The sequence below is a fragment of the Cetorhinus maximus genome, chromosome 18 (assembly GCF_964194155.1).
Source record: "Cetorhinus maximus chromosome 18, sCetMax3.hap1.1, whole genome shotgun sequence".
Classification (NCBI taxonomy): Eukaryota; Metazoa; Chordata; class Chondrichthyes; order Lamniformes; family Cetorhinidae; genus Cetorhinus; species Cetorhinus maximus.
In genome coordinates this window covers 74,679,331-74,699,974 of record NC_135896.1, presented here as the reverse complement: position 1 = coordinate 74,699,974, position 20,644 = coordinate 74,679,331, and the positions used below count along the sequence as shown (strand labels likewise).

The 20,644-nt window shown below is 44.5% G+C and overlaps 1 protein-coding gene across 3 annotated transcripts in view; it reads right to left on the bottom strand.

Moving 5' to 3' along the window:
* Window positions 1-20,644, bottom strand: part of plekhd1 (pleckstrin homology domain containing, family D (with coiled-coil domains) member 1) — a 100,922-nt gene that overhangs the window by 21,848 nt on the left and 58,430 nt on the right. For all 3 annotated transcript variants that reach the window (XM_078562985.1, XM_078562986.1, XM_078562988.1), the window contains 6 exons: window positions 20,577-20,629; window positions 20,109-20,203; window positions 18,227-18,320; window positions 14,880-15,061; window positions 11,109-11,241; window positions 6,570-6,714 (listed from right to left, as the gene is read on the bottom strand). In XM_078562985.1, coding sequence (XP_078419111.1) covers window positions 6,570-6,714; window positions 11,109-11,241; window positions 14,880-15,061; window positions 18,227-18,320; window positions 20,109-20,203; window positions 20,577-20,629 — 702 coding nt within the window. The remainder of the gene's footprint in view (window positions 1-6,569; window positions 6,715-11,108; window positions 11,242-14,879; window positions 15,062-18,226; window positions 18,321-20,108; window positions 20,204-20,576; window positions 20,630-20,644) is intronic.

The following is a 20,644-nucleotide window of genomic DNA, read 5'->3' as shown; positions in this document are numbered from 1 at the left end:
GTGAAGAAGTGCTTCCTTACATCACCTCTTAATCTTCTAAATTCATGAGAATACAAGCCTAGCCGAGTGTTAGCGAGGCTGTGGGTTGAAAGGTTATTGCTGTGATTTCCCATTGCTCCCAACAGCACCTCCACCCATTACACTCAAACTGAGTGACAAGATTGCAACAATTAGGAAGAAAATTGAGATTTGGAAAATTAGATTGAGCAGTGGAGTTTCAGATATGTTCTCACAACTGACTGTTTCTGGGAGCAAACACAATGACATTTGTGTGTGTGAAAGAATTATCATTGATCATCTCACAATGTTGGCGGAGTGCTTCAGTGTGTTTATTTTCAAAATGTTAACACAACAGTACAATGGAGTTTGGGATCCATTTTCAACATTTACTAGACATCTTGCTGCCTAAACAGAAAACAGAAGAGTAGTTTGTGGAACACTGCTGCGACTACTCGCTGAGAACGAAGGGTGGAAATCTTCCAGGCCCCGCAGAGGTGGTTTGGAAGCAGGAATGGGAGCAAAATTTGAAACTTGCGCATAAGGTCGACTCCCTGGCGTTTTCCTGCCTCCAAGTGATCTCGCTGGAGGTGTGGTCAATGCAGCAGCGGTTACCCACCCAGCAGGGACATGCAGCCAATTAGGACACTTAAGGAACCAACTGGAGTCAAGTTGCTAACACTGCCAGGATCTTCCTAGCATCAGAGCGGTCCCCCGTTGAGTTGAGAGGCCGGCAGCAACTTGGAGGTGGCTTCCTGGCAACAAGTGGGAAGGACCTATAAACTTCCTGTCACTGGCCCCATGAATGCACCATTAAAGAGCAAAGGCCACAGCTTAAGGCATACCCCTTCCTTTCAAGGGGTTTCCCTCAACACTGATGGTCCTACGAACTGTGGGTGCTTTCATATATATATATATATATATATATATACACACACACTAATCAGGCTTCTGAGAGCGCTTCCATTTTGAGACGCCGTCATGCTCCCTTATCTGCCACAGCAGTGCCCTGACCACCTTTCCAGGTGGGGCTGCAGTGCGTCCAGCTGTGCCTGCCCACCAATTGGACCTCCTGCCTTGGGAAACCACCCACCCCTGCCCACTGCAGAGGCTGCCTCTTAATTGGTCATCTCCTGTTGACTTTTTCACGCCTCTAAGCCAGAAATTGTCCTGAAGCCTGAAATTTTTCAAAGGGCAGAAGATTGCGTCCTAAGTTTGAGGAACAAGCACCTTCCCAGTTTTTGGTCATTTGTTGCTGCAAAGTATCCAGAATTAATAAAAGAAGCAATGAAAATATTGTTCCCTTTCCCAACAACAAACATTGCAGAGCATCATTTTCTGCTGTGGCACAGGGTCCATCTGGAAGTGGAGAATGATTTATGAGTGTCATCATCAAACATCACACTAAAGACAGACAGACTGCTGTGAGAAGCAGTCATACCCATCTCACTGATATCTGTATATAAATATCCCAATCTTCTTAAAAAGATTATTAAAATGCTCTTTAGATGCAGCACTTTCATATCATGGATCTACAATAGTATTATAGTTTACATGGGGGAAGGGTCTGCAATTATTAATTCATTTAAAAAAAGAGGTGCTTCAATTAGAAAAGTTTAAGAACTACTGGCTTAGACTATGCAGTCCTGTCCTCATACTTAAATTTTTAGCTGCGGTATCATTCTGGTAAATCTACATCACACTCCCTGCAAGGCCAATATATCCTTCCTGAGGCACAGTGCATGCCCAGAATATATTTTTTAAAAATGATCACTCAACTCTGCTTAGAAAGGTGGTCATTCTCGCTGAGAACTGCAAGCCTGCTCAGAAATGTGGGCGTTAGCAGGATTTGTGCCAAGTCCTAATTAACTTTTCCATGTTACGTGCTGGACTCATCACTCGACTGGGGGTGGAAATTCACAGATACACCTCCCATTTCAAGCTGCAGTCTCACAGATACACAATCCTCTCCTTTGCACTTCCACCTACGAGGCTTTTCAAAACAGCCAGTAATCCAGGTTGAGATTTAATACAGTGGGCAGACCCCTGAAGGCCCTTCCCTAGTACCTGCGACTTCCTCATCTTGGCCACACAATCAATCAGGAAAGGATGGGGATGGCAAGCAGAAACCAGATGCTTGCCCACAGGAGAAAATCTGCTCTCTCCACACAACTTCCCCCATCTCTGATCCTGGGAATGTAGCAGCTGCAGAACCCATCCCAAGGACAGCACATGTCAATGTTCAGGGATCAGGGCACAGCTACCTGCCCTCTTCGCTCATGGGTGGAGGCCCAAGAGGAAGCTTGAAGGGTGACTGGTGGGCAGAACTGTGATGAAAAATACTGCCACGTTTATTCTCTTGAGGAGGTGACTTGTTGATGATCCTCCTGTAATTAGCTCCAAGTGGCTTAATTCTAATTAGATTTTTGTTACATGTCTGTTGTGTACTTCAGTACTTCAAGCAGGCTCAGCAGATTCAAATTAACCAAATGTTACCTCGTTTGGCTCCTTTGACAGTTTGTTTGCTCCAAGTCAAGTGACTTTATGACCTGTAACTCATTTTCTTGATTTCATCTTTCTAAATTAAAGGTGCTTGTTTGCATTGAGTTCCTCTGCCAAAATTTCAGATGATTTCCCCTTTGTCAGTTGTTTCTGTAGTGTAGTTGTCACGTTCGCCTCACACGCGAAAGGTCCCCAGTATGAAACTGGGTAAAAACATTAACAAAACTTGCAGTGAGTTCCTTCTATCCCTAGATGGTCCCTTGTGAGGGTTGGGTTCCAATTTCCCAGGCATGTCCTGAACTCAACAGGAATGAATCTTCTGGTCACAACTGTGAGTAACCAATTATGAAACTTGTACTAGGGTTAAAAGAAAATTCTGCAGGAAAACAAAATGGATGCCAACACACAGCGGGAGGTATTAGGAGTGCTGAGATGGATTTTAGAGAAATCATAAATGAAGAGAGAGAAGTAGAGAGGCAGAGATGTGGAGGGTTTTGGAGCGAGAACTCAAAAGCTTGCTAGATTGTTGAAAGTATCTTCTCTTAAACACAAAAGACCAGATGTACTTCATAACACTGGGCGGTCCTTAAATTTGTTTTCATCCAACAACGCCTCGATTTTTAAAAACAGAAAATAGGAGTAGGAGTAGGTCATTCGGCCCTTCGAGCCTGCTCCTCCATTCAATATGATCATGGCTGATCCTCTATCTCAATGCCACATTCTGGTTCTCTCCCCATACCCCTTGATACGTTAGAGTCTAGAAATCTATCTATTTCCTTCTTAAATGTATTCAGTGACTTGGCCTCCACAGCCTCTGTGGAAGAGAATTCCACAGGTTCACCACCCTCTGAGTAAGGAGTTTCTCCTCATCTCAGTCCTAAATGGCCTACCCCGTATCCTGAGTCTTGGTTCTAGACCCCCCAGCCAGATGAAACATCATCCCTGCATCCAGTCTGTCCAGCCCTGTTAGAATTTTATACATTTCAGTGAGATCCCCTCTCATTCTTCTAAACTTCAGTAAATACAGGCCTAGTCGACCCAATCTCTTCTCATACAACAATCCTGCCATCCCAGGAATCAGTCTGGTCAACCTTTGCTGCACTCCCTCAATGGCAAGTATATTCTTTCTTAGGCAAGGAGACCAAAACTGCACACAATACTCCAGGTATGGTCTCACCAAGGCCCTGTACAGCTGCTGTAAGACATCCTTGCTCCTGTACACAAGTCCTCTCTCAATGAAGGCCAACATACTATTTGCTTCTTAATTGCTTGCTGGACCTGCATGCTTGCTTTCAGTGATTGGTGTACAAGGAAACCCAGTCCCTTTGTACATTAACGTTTCCCAATCTATCACTATTTAAATAATACTCTGCCCTTTTGCCTACTGAAGTGGATAACTTCACATTTATCCACATTATTCTGCATCTGCCATGTATTTGCCCACTCACTCAACTTGTCTAAATCATCTTGAAGCCTCTTAGCATCCTCCGCACCACTCACATTCCCACCAAGTTTTGTGTCGTCAGCAAACTTGGAAATATTACATTTGGTTCCCTCACCCAAATCATTGATATATATTGTGAACAGCTAGGGACCAAGCACTGATCCCTGTGGTACCCCACTAGTCACCGCCTGCCACTCCGAAAAAGACCCATTTATTCCTACTCTCTGTTTCCTGTCTGCTAACCAATTCTCAATCCATTTTGAAACCATCATCCTTGTTTTCAAACTCGACCATGGCCTCATCCCCCTCCCTATCTCTCTGATGGCCTTCAGCCCTCAGACTCTCGGAACGCTGCATTCCTCCAATTCTGGCCTCTTGTCCATTCCCCAATCCCTTCATCTTACCCTTGGCTGCCGTGCCTTCAACTGCCTGGGCTCTAAATTCTGGAATTCCCTCCCTAACCCTCTCCACCTTTCTCTCCTTCTTTAACTTGCTGCTTGAAACCTAACTCTTTGATCAAGTATTTGGTAACCTGCCCTAATATTTCCTGGCCAATATTTATATCTCAACCAACATCACTAAAACAGATTATATGGTCATCATCACATTGCTGTTTGTGGGATCTTGCTTTGTGCATGTTGGCTGTTGTGTTCCCTACATTACAACAATGACTGCAATTCAATAGTTCTTCATTGGCTATAAAGCACTTTGAGATGTCCTGAGGTTCTGAACTGAGTATTTAAGGAAGTGGCCCTAGAAATAGTGGATGCATTGGTGGTCATCTTCCGAGATTCTATAGACTCTGGAACAGTTCCTACAGATTGGAGGGTAGCTAATGTAACCCCACTATTTAAAAAGAGTGGTAGAGAGAAAACAGAGAATTATAGACCAGTCAGCCTGACGTCAGTAGTGGAAAAAATTCTAGAATCCATTATAAAAGATTTAATAGCTGAGCACTTAGAAAACAGTGGCAGAAGCGGACAGAGTCAGCATGGATTTACAAAAGGGAAATCATGCTTGACAAATCTACTGGAATTTTTCGAGAATGTATCTAGTAGAGTTGATGAGGGGGAGTCAGTGGATGTTGTTTATTTGGACTTTCAGAAGGCTTTCGACAAAGTCCCACATAAGAGATTAGCGTGTAAAATTAAAGCCCATGAAATTGGGGGTAGTGTATTGAGATGGATAGAAAACTGGTTGGCAGACAGGAAACAAAGAGTAGGAATAAACGGGCCTTTTTCCAAATGGCAGGCATTGACTAGTGGGGTACCGCAGGGATCGGTGCTGGGACCCCAGTTATTCACAATATATATTAATGATTTAGATGAGGGAACTAAATGTAATATCTCCAAATTTGCAGATGAGACAAAGCTGGGTGGGAGGGTGAGTCTTGAGGAGGATGCAGAGATGCTTCAGTGTGATTTGGACAAGCTGAGTGAGTGGTTAAATGCATGGCAGATGTAGTAAAATGTGGATAAATGTGAGGTTATCCACTTTGGTAGCAAAAACAGGAAGGCAGATTATTATCTGAATGGCTATAAATTGAGAGAGGGGAATGTGCAACGAGACCTGGGTGTCCTTGTACACCAGTCACTGAAGGTAAGCATGCAGGTGCAGCAGGTGGTAAAGAGGGCAAGTGGTATGTTGGCCTTCATAGCGAGAGGATTCAAGTACAGGAGCAGGGATGTCTTGCTGCAATTATACAGGGCCTTGGTGAGACCACAGCTGGAATATTGTGTGCCATTTTGGTCTCCTTATCTGAGGAAGGATGTTCTTTCTATAGAGGGAGTGCAGCGAAGGTTTACCAGACTGATTCCTGGGATGGTAGGATTGACATATGAGGAGAGATTGAGTCGGTTAGGATTATATTCGCTGGAGTTCAGAAGAATGAGGGGGGATCTCATAGAAACCTTTTAATTCTAACGGGACTAGACAGGGTAAATGCAGGAAGGATGTTCCCGATGGTGGGGGAGTCCAGAACCAGGGGTCACAGTCTGAGGATACAGGGTAGACCATTTAGGACTGAGATGAGAACTTTCTTCACCCAGAAAGTGGTGAGCCTGGGAATTCAAGTAGCTGAGGCCAAAACATTGTATGTTTTCAAGAAGGAGTTAGATATAGCTCTTGGGGCGAAAGGGATCAAAGGATATGGGGAGAAAGCGGGAGCAGGCTATTGAGTTGCATGATCAGCCATGATCATAATGAATGGCAGAGCAGGCTCGAAGGGCCAAATGGCCTACTCCTGCTCCTATTTTTTATGTTTCTATGAAAGACGCTATAGAAATGTAAATTCTGCTTTCATATATGTAGCTCTATGTCAAATTTTGTTTGCTAAATATTAGCCAGGACAACGGGGATAACTCCTCTGCTCTTCTTCCAGCAGTGCCCCTGGGATCTTTTACATCCGGCTGAGAGAGCTGACAGGATCCCAGTTTAATGTCACATCCAAAAGGCAGTGCCGAGCTGCTTCAGTGTTGCACTGGGGTACCAACCTAGATTATGTGCTCAATTCTATAGAATAGGATTTGAATCAGCAATTTCCTGACTCAGAGGTGAACGTGCTACCAACTGATCCACAGCTGACACCAGGTAAGCGCAATTTAGGACCGTTACCACCGTCACTTACTTCTCAGCTCACCCACGTCTCCTTTCATTAGCTCATTTTTCTCCACTGTGCGTTCATTTGAGCTCAGACCCTGCTCCAACCGCTGCAAGGCTTCCTCTGCCTCCTGCAGTCTTCGCTCCAGCTCTGCACGAGACTTAATCTCCTCCTAGCAAAAGAAATAAAGGTCAACTTCAATAAGAAAGAGTTATCAAGAATCAATACCAGTGCAATACTTTGCAATTTTCCACCACATAATATTTGACCCATTTACATCCTTCTTCCAACTCTTCTTCAGCTGTTTCTCTTTTGGTATGGATTCACCTGTGATCTTTGCAGATTCACACTGAATTTGTGAACCAAAGTCATTGATATCAATGACAAACTATGAAGGGTTCCAAAGCCAAACTCGGGCAGTTCACTCAATACTGCCTCCTCCTAGGCACAACACACCGACACTAATTGCCCATTGCTTTCTACCGTTCAGCTCATTTGTTTTTCATGGTTCCCCCATGATCTTTGTGGTTTGTGTTTTACTGTCCCTAACTTTGAAACCAGCTACAGCCCTTAAAGTCAAAGAGGTTGGTCAGATCAGTCTTTCTCCCTCTGAAACTTTGTTGATTGTTGTCGACCAGTTTATAATTAATGGCACATATTCCTCAAGTGTTGCCCTGATTATCGACATTCATGGTCTTTGCCTCACCGATTTCTCCCAAACTCTTGCTGGACGACTGTTCCAGGGAGCCAGTGACCATCTGTGCACCTCGCTCAAGTTGCTCAAGGATCAGGTGCAAGTTTTCTCAATCGAGTGTCACTGGGCTATTTGATTACATGTCACATCACAGCAATGCCCGATCCTGTCCCCTGCTGCCTTATGTCTCCACAAAAGCCACTAATAATGTCAGTAGGATAATAGTTGACCAACTCTTTTCCGCAGTGTTGCTTCAGATTAATTTGAGGAAATTTTTGCTCATGCAGTACTGGATGTCAAATAAGCCACCTGATAATTTAGCTACAGTGGAGTCATTGAGAGAGGTGGTGGTGAGGCAGAGCTGGGTGTCATCAGCGCTCGTGTGAAAACTAACACTGTTCCTTTGAATGACATCCCTAAGAGCAATATGATGAGGAATAGGAGGGAGCCAAGGATAGGAGGGCACCAGAGATAATGGTACAGGAGTGGAAGAGAAGCCACTGCAACTGATTCTCTAACCATGATTAGATTAGAATAAAACCACGTGAGGGCAGTCCCACCCAGCTGGATGACAATGGAGAGTCATTGAATGAGGAATGGTGTGGTCAACAGTGTGAAAGGCTGCAGACAGGTCAAGAAGGGATAGATTACTATGGCCATAGTCACATAGGTTGTTGTTTGTTATTGAAAATGAATGGCTAATTATGGGTAGCACTCTCACCTCTAAGTAAGTAGGTCCTAGATTCAAGTCCCGCTCCAAAGGCATGAAAACTAATAAAACATCTAGGCTGTCACTCCAGGGAATGAAAGAAATACTTTCATTTATATAGCGCCTTTCACAACCTCAGGACATCCCAAAATACTTTACAGTCAATGATGTATTTGTAAAATGTAGTCACTGTTGTAATGGAGGAAAATGTGGCAGGCAATTTGTGCACAGCAAGCTCCCACTTCAACAGAAATGTGATAATGACCAGATCCTCTATTTTAATGGTGTTCATTAATGGATAAATATCGGTCAGGGCACTAGGGAGAACTCTCCTGCTCTCCTTCGAACAATGTCATGCATCTTTCATGTCCACTTGAGGGGGCAGACAGGGCCTCAATTTAACATCTTATTTGAAAGAGAGCATGTCTGTAAGTGCAGCACTCCTTCAGTACTGCGCTGGTGTGCCAGCCTGGATTTTGTTTTCAAACCTCTGGAGTGGAACTTGAATCCACCAACTTCTAACTCAGAGGCGAGAATGCTAGCCACTGAGTCACAGCTGAGAACTAACTTACTTGTGACGTTCTCATGCATCTCCTCAAGGAAAGTTAAGAGGATGGGGAACCAATCCACTGACCAGTCTCTATGGCAGAAATAAATGCAAAACAACCTGGCTAGAAGAGGAAAGGAAGGTAGCTGTTTATATTTTGGGTGTTGGTGATGCATTACAGTTCACTCAGGGAATCCAACTTGCTGTGGCAATATGGACTTTTACATGCATATTGTAGTCTGGAGCTATGGATAGTGATGGTTCTTTGCTTCACATGGCTGACCAAGAATCTCTCCCACTCTTATCAACTGCCATTGGCAAGTGTTGGAAGGATTTACAGGTTGATACTCAACCTGTTTGGCTGCAACATGAGCGCACTTTCCTTGGTCATCAAGACCTGGGGTAGGACGAGAACCCAGAGTTTCTCGCTCAGAGGCAGGGACACTACCCACTGTACCATAAGACCCCCCATACGTTGGGAACTGTTGTGACTTGTGAGTCACACTTGCACGCTTGTTGCGGGGTGACCGAGTTTGTACTTTAGATAGAGTAGTTCTGCAGACACTTCTTAGGTGGAACACATTCTGTTTATTTACAAGGTACTCAGCAGCTACACATGTGTTTCTACACCAAACTCTATCTGTATACTTCTGCTGCTCACTTGCAGACTACTGACTTCCAACTAAATACAGTTAGCCTGCGCTACTCCACTATTGGCTGCTCAAGATCATGTGACCTTCCTTTATAACACTGCTTAAAAGGTATACTACGCATCAGATAAAACCATAGTTACCACAGGAATGGGATATAATTGAGCAGAAGCTGCTTAAATCAATGCTTCCCTCCATGGCCTTGCCCCTCCCTATCTCTGTAACCTCCTCCAGCCCCACATTACTCCGAGATATCTGCACTCCTCCAATTCTGGCCTCTTGCGCATCCCCGATTACCATTGCTTCACCACTGGCAGTCGTGCCTTAAGCTGCCTGGGTCCTACGCTTTGGGAATCCCTCCTAAACCTCTCCACCTCTCTAATCCTCTTTCCTTCTTAAAACCTACCTCTTTGACCAAGCTTTTAGCCATAATAATTACGTAGCCCAGTCTCAAAATGTTTAATATCTTTACTAAGTTAAAGGCATTATATACATACAAGTTGCTCTCATTTACCACAGCAGGAATTTGGAAAGAAATAAAAACCCAACATTTGACCCTCCTTTCCTCACTTGCATCCTCTCCTGATGGTGCTGCTTTCTGCAGGGGCTCAATTGTTGCAACCTGCCCATTTATCAAATGTGAGCCTGCCCACAAGTACTGGATTATTCAACTACAGAAGGAGTTACAGCCCAGCTTGAACCTTTCTTCATTCTCTTCAGGGTAATTTTGTGTCCCTCACTCCCTGTGACTCTCGATAGAACCACGGTTGCTCTGAGCCAGGCATTACTTGATTGAAACAAATAAGATCCTGAGGGGTCCTGACAGGGTGGATGTGGAGAGGATGTTTCCATTTGTGGAAGAATCTAGAACTAGAGGTCACTGTTTAAAAATCAGGGGTCACCCATTTAAAACAGAGATGAGGTGATTTTCTTTCACTCAGGCCATGAGCCTTTGGAACTCTCTTCCTGAAAAGGTGGCGGAAGCAGAGTTTTTGAATATTTTTAAGGCAGAGACGGATTTAAGGATCATACAGACTCGAAACGTTAACTCTGTTTCTCACTCCACAGATGCTGCTAGACCGGCTGAGATTTTCCAGCATTTTCTGTTTTTGGATAGATCCTTGGTAAGCAAGAGGGTGATAGGTTATCGGGGGTATACGGGACGCAGATTTCAGGTTACTATCAGATCAGTCATGATCTTATTACATAGCAGAGCAGGCTCGAGGGGCTGAATGGCCTACCCCTACTCTTTGTTCGTATGTTCATATTCTTAGTCCATGTGCCTACACACTGTTCTGTTGGAGGCTGGGAATTGGAGGCCTTCAGTCTCTGAAAAGACAGCTGGTGTGGATCTTTTCCTCTGTGTTTGCCTGATGGTGCTGAATTGTATTTTGTCCAAGCGTTACTTTACACTTCCTAGACATGGGTTCTTGACCCACTCGGTCTCTGGGTCGTGAGAAGGGATCTCTCATCCAGCTCCACTGGGGGTATTTTTCCAGTTATGGCCAGGCTGCGAGTGCAATTGATTCCCAATTGTTAAATTACCTTGCCAAGGCCAAACAGCTTTTTATTTGCAAGTGTTCTACATGTCTGTCCTCTGAAACTCAGATCCAAAGAACAAATAATATTTTTAAATACACAACCTACGCAAAAGGCTAACGTGCAGCTGATCAATGAGCAGTTTGTCCTGTATTTCTTCATTTTGCCGCAAATCTACAAATGTTGGACCCATTTTAATTGCAATCCTTTGCTCCACATCCTTGCATAAAGATTTTTCATCAATAAATATTTCTTCACCACCTCCAGTCACCTCCCCCACCCTCATTAAACCCCCACCCCCCCACACCACATTTACTCACCCACCACCCCCAACCGCCCACTACTCCACCCTGCTCTCACACCCAGAAGCCTGATGGATCACACAGTGAATAACAGATGACTGATCTGTCAATTAAAGCTCTCTTACCCTCAGCTCACTCTCTGTTTTCTGCTTCTCTGCTGTCAGCTCTGAGAGTGAGACCTGGAGTTCCTGGGACTGGGTGGAATAAAACTCACGCTCCTCCTGCAATGCAAGCGCTCTCTTTTCATTCTCCTGTAGCCTACAGAGAGAAATGGAAGAACTTGCATTTATATAGCACCTTTCACCACCTCAGAACATCCCAAATCACTTCACAGCTAATGAAGTACATTTGTTGTCACTGTTATAATGTAGAAAAGGCAGTAGCCAATTGGAGCAGAGAAATGTTCATTTAAAGAAACTTGACAGAAATAAATTGCATCTAGGTTATATTCTACCTTTCCTGGAGAATACGCTGAGAAGCAAACCTTCTATCTTTAACCACTCTGGCCTACACATGACTCCAGCCCCACACTACGAGGTTGGTTGAAATGCTTAGCAAGCTTGAGAAACAACTTCTGAAGTATAAGGCTCTGTGCCACTTTCTCAGGGGAACAAGGGATGGATGATCAATGGGGCCTTGTTGTCCACATCCCAAAAACAAATTAAAAACAAAGAATCCTTACATATAAAATAAACAGGTAATGTGTTGTTCATCATTGAGGGAAGAACATTGGCCATGGCACTGGGAAAACTTCCTGCTGTGCTTTGAATAGTGCCCGAGGAATTTTAATGCCCATTTGCCTTGATGGGCAGGGCATAGGTTTAAAGTTTCATCCAAAGGATAGCTTTGCTGAGGTACCAGAGCAAAAATAATTTGCAGACTCAAAGGCATTAATTGTATATTAATTGTGTTTAATTATATGCAAATGGTAGACATTAATTGGATTATACAGAATAACATAGGACATACAGCACAGACACAGGCCTTTCAGACCAACCAGTCCATGCTGGCATTTATGTTCAGTTCAAGCCTTTCCTCATCTAAATCTATCATTGTAACCATCTTCTCCCTCATATGCCTTTGCAGCTTCTCATTAAATGCATCAATACTATTTGCTTCAACCACACCCTGTGGTAACAAATCCCACATTCTCACCAGTCTTTGGGTAAAGAGGTTTCTTCTGAATTCCCTATAGATTTCTTGGTGGCTACCTTATGTCGATAGCCTCTAGTTATGCTCTTTTCCATGGAGATTCACTTGAGCACCTATGGGTAGGATCTTCCGGTTGGCGAGTGGGGGTGGAGCCCGCTCGCCGACACGTAAAATGACGCAGGATGACCCCGAGTGGAACTCCCGACATCACCCCGCGTAATTTCCATTTTCAGGTCGGCGGGGGCGCAGCCGAGTCAGCTGTGCGCCCGCCGACCTGTCAACGGCCTTTTGAGGCCATTGAGTAACTAACTAAAATCATTAATGGACCTGCCCGTCCAACCTTAAGGTTGGCGGGCAGGCCGGGAGCCCTGGTGGGCTTCAGAAAAAGTATGAAACCTCATCCACGGGCGGGATGAGGTTTCATGAGGGTATTTAAGTTTTTAATAATGGTTTCAGTTAAAGTTATGGACATGTCCCAACTCATGTGACAGTGTCACATGAGGGGACATGTCAGGGAAATTTTTCTATCATTTTCACTGCAAATTTTAATTCGGAGCCGATCTCCCTGAGGCAGCACTTAGCCTCAGGGAGATCACGCGAAAGGGCACACTCCTGGCTGAGGGAATCCCCCCCACCTTTGCCCGCACAGGGACTGCATAGCACTTCCTGGGGCACGTCACGCTGCGTGGGGCCTTAATTGGCCCACCCACGTAAAATGGCGGCACACCCCCAATTGAGGGCGCCGATCAGAGGCACGCACGCCTGCTCCTGCACTTCCCCCCCGACAGGGGAAAATTTTTTCCCTATAAGTAGACACAGAATGGAACTGTGGTAGTTGGGTTAGGAGGTGCATGTTCGTAATGTGTAACACTGTAAATAAATATAAAAAGTGTGTAAAGATCAGTTCTATCTCTAACCTTCAACAATTGGCTTTCGGGAATAGCAGAAGAGGTTGTGATTTTAACCTCCCAACCAGCGAGAATGGTGGCTGACAGGCAGTGAAGATTACGCTGAGGCCACTTACCAACCTGAGGTTTCTCCATTCCCACCGAGGGTCACCTTACCTTCACCAACTTAAATTTAGCTGAGGCTCCCATTACAGGCAGGTGAAGGCCTACCTAACAGGTAAAGACCCCATGATCTAATTGGTGCCATGACATGATGAGTCAGGGAGTCTGCAGACCTATGACAGGAGAAACCAGCTGGCCAGTAGAGGCCAGGGTACATTGTCAAAATGTACTTCTGTCATACCTCCTTGTGGGCCAGGAGGGACAAAAGTGCTAAAGCCTCCCTCCCCACACCTCCCCAGCCCCCTTACCCACATGGAGTCCTTGGGCCTCCCCAGCCCCAGACTCACACCAAATGCATTGGAAGCCTTTGCCCTTGGTCCCTCCTCCCAGTAACTGTCACCAAATTCCCAGTCCAGAGCGTTGGCCTGGCACTGGGATCTGGTCAATAGCAACAACAACAACAAAATGCATTTATATAGCATACTTATAAGATTGGCCGGGCGGTTAACAGTGAGGTTGAGCATCTTGGGCTACAGGAAGATATAGACGGGATGGTCAAATGGGCAGATAAGTGGCAGATGGAATTTAACCCTGAAAAGTGTGAGCTGGTACACTTTGGAAGGAGTAATTTGACAAGGAAGTATTCAATGAACGGCATGACACTAGGAGGTTCTGAGGAACAAAGGGACCTTGGCGTGTGTGTCCATAGATCTCTGAAGGCGGAGGGGCATGTTAGTGGGGTGGTGAAAAAGGCATATGGGACACTTGCCTTTATCAATCGAGGCATAGATTACAAAAGTAGGGAGGTCATGTTGGAGTTGTATAGAACCTTATTGAGGCCACAGCTGGAGTACTGTGTGCAGTTCTGGTCGCCACATTATAGGAAGGATGTGATTGCACTGGAGTGGGTGCAGAGGAGATTCACCAGGATGTTGCCTGGGATGAAACATTTAAGTTATGAAGAGAGGTTGGATAGACTTGGGTTGTTTTCGTTGGAGCAGAGAAGACTGAGGGGCCACCTGATCGAGGTGTACAAGATTATGAGGGGCATGGACAGGGTGGATAGGGAGCAGCTATTCCCCTTAGTTGAAGGGTCAATCACAAGGGGGCATAAGTTCAAGGTGAGGGGCAGGAAGTTTAGGGGGAATGTGAGGCAAAACTTTTTTACCCAGAGGGTGGTGACGGTCTGGAATGCACTGCCTGGGAGGGTGGTGGAGGTGGGTTGCCCCACATCCTTTAAAAATTACCTGGATGAGCATTGGCACATCATAACATTCAAGGCTATGGGCCAAGTGCTGGTAAATGGGACTAGGTAGGTAGGTCAGGTGTTTCTCACGTGTCGGTGCAGACTCGATGAGCCGAAGGGCCTCTTCTGCACTATGATTCTGTGTGATTTAACACAGTAAAATGCCCTCAGGGAGTTTCATAGGCGCATTATCAAATAAAGCATGACACAGGGCCACATAAGGAGATATTAGGTTAGATGACCAAAAGCTTTGTCAATGAGGTAGATTTTAAAGAGTGCCTCAAGAGAAGGAAAGTGAGAAGTGAGGCAGAGAGATTAGAGAGGAAATTTCAAAGATTAGGGCCTGGAATTCCTGGAACTATTATGTGAACAAGGCCCAGCCATTCAGATCATTCTCCCTGGGTTTTCCATCTGCTGTCGGGAGCTCGTGTGCACTCCTCCCTCATTCTTTCCCCTTCTAAAACTGCAATCTAAGCTCTTCTCCTCACCTTTCCTCAGCAAGAACTTTCTCATCCTGCAGTTTCTTCATATCCTCCTCAATTTGCTGCAGGATGGCACGGAATGTTCCGCTGGATTGTGAGAGCTGCTCGTTCTGGCTGGTCAGCTGCTGAGCCTGGTGCTCGCTGTCCTTCAGCTTCTCCAACGTCCTCAGCTTCTCATGAGACAGGGACTGGGGCGAGTAGAGAAACCAACAGGTCAGCACAAGCAAACATTCGGGGGATAACCTTCAGCCAGGTACTGAAGCCCCTAATACTTCCCCAAGCTGAGGGTTTCTCTCAAAGACTGGAGGATAATGGACTAGGGCGAACAGATCCTCCTGTGTTTAATAAACCTTCAGAATGAAAGACAATTTCTCAGTTATTTTTCTTGTGTACACACCAATAGTGAGCATTGATCACTAATAATCAAAACCATTGGCTTTGCAGAGGTGTACTGCAGATTCACTAGAATCATACCAGGGGACTAAAAGAATTAAATTATGGGAATAGTTTGCATAGACTTGACTTCTATTCATTTGAACATAGAAGACTAAGAGGAGATCTAATTGAGGCGTTTAAGATGATTAAAGGATTTGATAGTCAATAGAAATACACTATTTCCTCTGGTGGTGGAGAGCCCAGAATAAGACGAGGGCATCACCTTCAGCGCTAGGCTGTACAGGGGTGATGTCAGTGAGTACTTCATCATGCAAAGGGGCATGGAAAACTGGTACCCTCTTTCACCCAAAATGCTGTTGAAGTTGTGGGTCAATTTCAAAACTGAGATTGATAAATTTTTGTTCTGTAGGGGTCTTAAGAATCATGGAACCAAGACGTTATGGAGTTAAGATAGAACATACGAATTAGGAGCAGGAGTAGGCCACTCAGCCCCTCGAGCCTGCTCCGCCATTCAATAAGATCATGCTGATCTGACTGTAACTTCAACTCCAAATTCCTGCCTACTCCCTTGCTTATCAAGAATCTGTCTACCTCTGCCTTAAAAATATTCAGACTCTGTTTCCACTGCTTTTTGAGGAAGGAAGTTGCAAAGACTCACAGCCCTCTAAGAGAAAAAAATTCTCCTCATCTCTGTTTTAAATAGGCAACCCCTTATTTTTAAACAGTGACCCCTAATTCTAGATTCTCCCACAAGAGAAAAGATCTTTTACACATCCACCCTGTTAAGACCTCTCAGGATCTTATATGTTTCAATCAAGTTGCCTCTTACTCTTCTAAACTCCAGCAGATACAAGCTTAGTTCTGTCCAACCTTTCCTCATAGGACTACCTGCCCATTCCAGATATTAGTCTAGCAAACCTTCTCTGAACTGCTTCCAATGCACTTACAGCCTTCCTTAAATAAGACCACCAATACTGTACACAGTACTCCAGATGTGGTCTCACCAAAGCCTGTATAACTGAAGCATAATCTTCTTACTCTTGTATTCAATTCCCCTCGCAATAAACGATAACATCCTATTAGCTTTCCTAATTACTTGCTGTACCTGTATACTAACCTTTTGTGATTCATGCACTAGGACACTCAGATCCCTCTGCATCTCAGAGCTCTGCAACCTCTCACCATTTAGATAATACACTACTTTTTTATTCTTCCTGCCAAAATGGACAATTTCACATTTTCCCACATTATACTCCATTTGTCAGATCGTTGCCCACTCACTTAACCTATCTATATCTTTTTGTTGCCTCCTTATGTCCTCTTCACAATTTACTATCCTACCTATCTTTGTGTCATCAGCAAATTTAGATACAGATCAGCCATGATTAATTGAATGACGTGAAAGGCTCAAGGGGCTGAATGGCCTCTTCCTGCTTCTAGATTTCTCAAATTTCAGTGAGATACTGGTTAATTCGTGGGATGACAGTTAGTATGGATTCATTCAAATTCCTATCAGGTAGATTTCCTTTAGAAAATAACATTTAAGGATCCAGTATCTTTGAATGAGTAACATATTTGCGAGGAACAGGTGAATTTGGACCATTATTTCCCAAAGCTTTCCACCACTGGGGTTTCCTCACCTCATGCCTGGGTCTGTTGTTGATTGATACAAATTAATTATAATGATTGGTCAACATCATTGTATCATGTGGCTTACCAGAATTGCAGAGGGCAAACTGGATGAATTTTAGTCTTTTGTCATCTAGCCATGGGATACAGTAATGAAACTGTACATAATTTTTTAAAAATTCATTTATGGGATGTGGGCATCGCTGGCTAGGCCAGCATTTATTGCCCATCCCTATATTTTAACTTGAAATTTGCTGCTCCCTTCACTGCATTTATCAGCACAGATCTTGGCCCAAATCTTCTAAACAGCAAGAGAACCACTGGGTCCAATGCTGATCAGTCAGAAAACCGTGCACTTACCTGGTTACATTTCAAGGGTCCGACTTCTGATGCAGCATCCCGAAGAACCTGCTCAGTGCAGGAATCCACACAGAGACCTGCAAAGGGAATCAGCGCAGAAGACACTCCCCTTCTTACAGCACTAGTTGCCATATGGTAAATTTAAAGGTCCAATGTGAATGGGTGAGTGGTAGGGTGGGTGAGGTGGCAGATGGGTAAAGTGGCAGGTGGGGAGGTTGCTAGATGGGTGAGTGGGTAGGTGGGCCAGGGTGTAGTCTGGTCTGATCAGGAGTAGTTGGGTCAGGGCTAGGCAGGTCATGTTGTGGTTGGTGGGAGGGCGGGGGGGTGGGGGGGGTTGTGGGGAAGTCGGGGTAGTCAGGTGGTTGGAGGTTAGCATTGTCAGGAGGGGTAGTTGGGTTGGGTCGGAAGGCATTGGTCAGGGGGGTCAGTGGGAAAAGTGTGAGTGATTGAGGAGGGGGTCAGTTATATAGTTAACCAGGAGTTAAACTAGGATTTTTCTGTCTAATATTTCCTGGGTAACTATTCAGGGAAGTAAGTCAGAATTGCCCAGAATCTCTGACTCTAACTCAGACTTGGAGGCTTTCGTGGAGGGTCCCAGGGAGCAGTGGAATTGCCAGTCAGAAGTTCAAACTGAGATCAGCACGTCAGGATTTCTGTGGGGTACCGACATGCATCTTGGGCCATACGTCCGATCCCCAACAATCCAGAAACCGGAAGGTCTGGGCCTTTGTGTTCATATTTGGAGTGGGATTTGAATCCACAACTTTCCAAGTGAGGGGTGAGAGTGCTACCACTGAGTCATGGCAGACATTATGCAGCGAATGATCTCAGATACACTCCTTAAGCAGGAGTCAAGAGCAGGAACTCACGGTATATCTAAGCACCAACACACATAATGATAGGACATCATATGGCACCCCTCACCATCTTTACTCCACCCTTCACTCATGCCCAGTTCAAAACCTCACCTCTAAGTTATTTTGCAGGGATTCCGATAGTTGGTGCAGATCTTTCTTTTCCTCTTCCACTGCCATTAGTGAGCTTACAGTCATCTCCAGTTCCCTAAAACCAAGAACACAATTCAGAAAATCAACAAAACCTTGGCTTGTCAGCAAACCCAAGAAAAGAAACAGAAATAAATCTGCATTTATATAGCACCTTAACACAATCTCATCCTTTGTATGCCCCAAAGTGTTTGATAAATTAATGGATGATTTCCCTCCTCCCTCAATGCAATCACTTTTGTAATATGGAAAAAGTTGACAACCAAATTGTGTACAGCAAGATCTCACAAAGAGCAAACGAATGAATGAATGATCAGATATTGGTATTAGGGGAATGGTGGCTAAGATACCTTATTATATAATAATGGATTAATCTGATGAATAAATATTAGCTATTGACTCAGGACATTAGCCATCAGCCATTGACTTAATAAGAACAATTTGCATTTATATAAAGCCTTTAATATATATTTTTATTTGTTCATGGAATGTGGGTGTCGCTGACTCAGCCAGCATTTATTGCCCATCCCTAATTGCCCTTGAGGAGGTAGCGGTGAGCTGCTTTGTCAAACCGCTGCAGTCCATGTGTTGTTAAACACCCACAGTGCTGAATAAAAATCTTTCGAAAGCACTTCACAGGAGTGCTATGAGGCAAATATTGACACCAAGCCAAAGAAAGAGATATAACAGGTGAGCAAAGAGGTTGGTTTTTAGAAGAGTCTTAAAAGAGAGAGAGGCCAAGAAGTTTAGGGAGGGAATTCCAGAGCTTGGGGCTCAGACAACTGAGGGCATGGGCCCCAGTGATAGGGCAAAAGGAGTTAGGAGGATTCATAAGAGCCCTGAGTTAGAGGAACACAGAAATCTCAGAGTTAGAGGAGGCTACAGAGAGAGGGAGGTGTTTGAAAACATTGATGAAAATGTTAAAGTAAAAGAGTTATCGAACTAGGAGCCAATGTAAGTCAGCGACAAGAGGGGCGATGGATGAATGGGACCTGGTACGACTTTGGGATAGGGGCCACCAGAGTTGCTTTAAAGATGATTGGTCTGAATGGTTGTGTTTCCACCTCTCACCACAAAGGTCCCTCCCACCAACTCCCACTGCATTTCTGGCCTTGGGGACATAGGAGAGGTGGGATCCCTTTGCTGGGAAGCCTTATAAATCTGAAGCCTGCAACAACAGGCCCAAATGGAGCCTGATCAGGTCAAGTTCCAACACTGACCAACAAGCACTGATTAATTTTTAAAAGTGTTAAAAAAGAATGAAAGGAACACACCATTTTTTTTATGTCCCTTTGTTTTTCTCACCCTGCATTGCTCATGGCAGTGTCCCAGAGACTAATCTTTATAGAGACTCACAACAACCTGGAGGGTTGGTAAGATCTACTGGAGTGTACAGTGAAGATTTCAGTGGCTGGAAGCAGTCAGTGATCACAAACAGGGTTGCCCTAGAGTCTTCAGGAATTAAAGATCAATCTCCAGGACACAGCCAGGGGAAAGTTCATAGGGGCAATAAAAAAAACTGTGCTTTTTAAAGATTTTCTATGAACACTTTTGTTTATCACCTATAAAGATATTAGAGAGAGGATAAAAAGCCGTTTGACTGAGAGTCAATAATTGCCCAATTGGGTAATGAAGAGTCTATTCACTTTCTGACTGGGCTGGGAAGGCAAGCCACCGTGAGGATGGACATGTCAGGTGACCAATGATGTGAGTGTGGGAGGGACAGTTCTAGGCAGGCAGTCTAGTGATGACACCTTCAGGAATATGTCCAACCAGAGATGGTGACATGAGTCACAGAGCTGATTGGTTGATGCCAGTCTATCCCCTCACCCTCCAAACCCTTTACCTCTTTATCTGTTCCTGCTCAGACTTCAAGTCCTGGACCATTTCCTCAATCTTGTTTTTCTCCACCTCAAGGACTTGATTTAGTCGTTCCAGTTCCTGTAATTGAATTAAAAGTCACATAACTTCAGATCACCAGCCTAAACCGCATGCTGCTGCCACACAATGGATAGAGCACTAACCATGCCAACCTCTCAGCACTTACAACTAGTTCTTAACCCACTAAAGATTTTACAAATACCTATTTGACAAAATATACAATTCCAGAACCTTCACCCCTTTCCCCAAAAACTGAATCAACAGAAAATAGACAATGGTCACAGTGTCTGAAAACTTAACTCAAAAGAGGAGAAAGAAAGAAAGAGAAAGAGAGTAAGAGGGAGAGAGAATATTGACATTGCCAAAAGGATAGTAAATGAGCTGCTGGTTGCAGGGGCATTTTGCACAGCTCCCGTCCATTGGCTCCACTCACCTCTTTCTGTTCTCGCTGCAGGCAAAGTTCTTCTGTCTCCTCCATTAATTTGTCTGAAAAATCACATC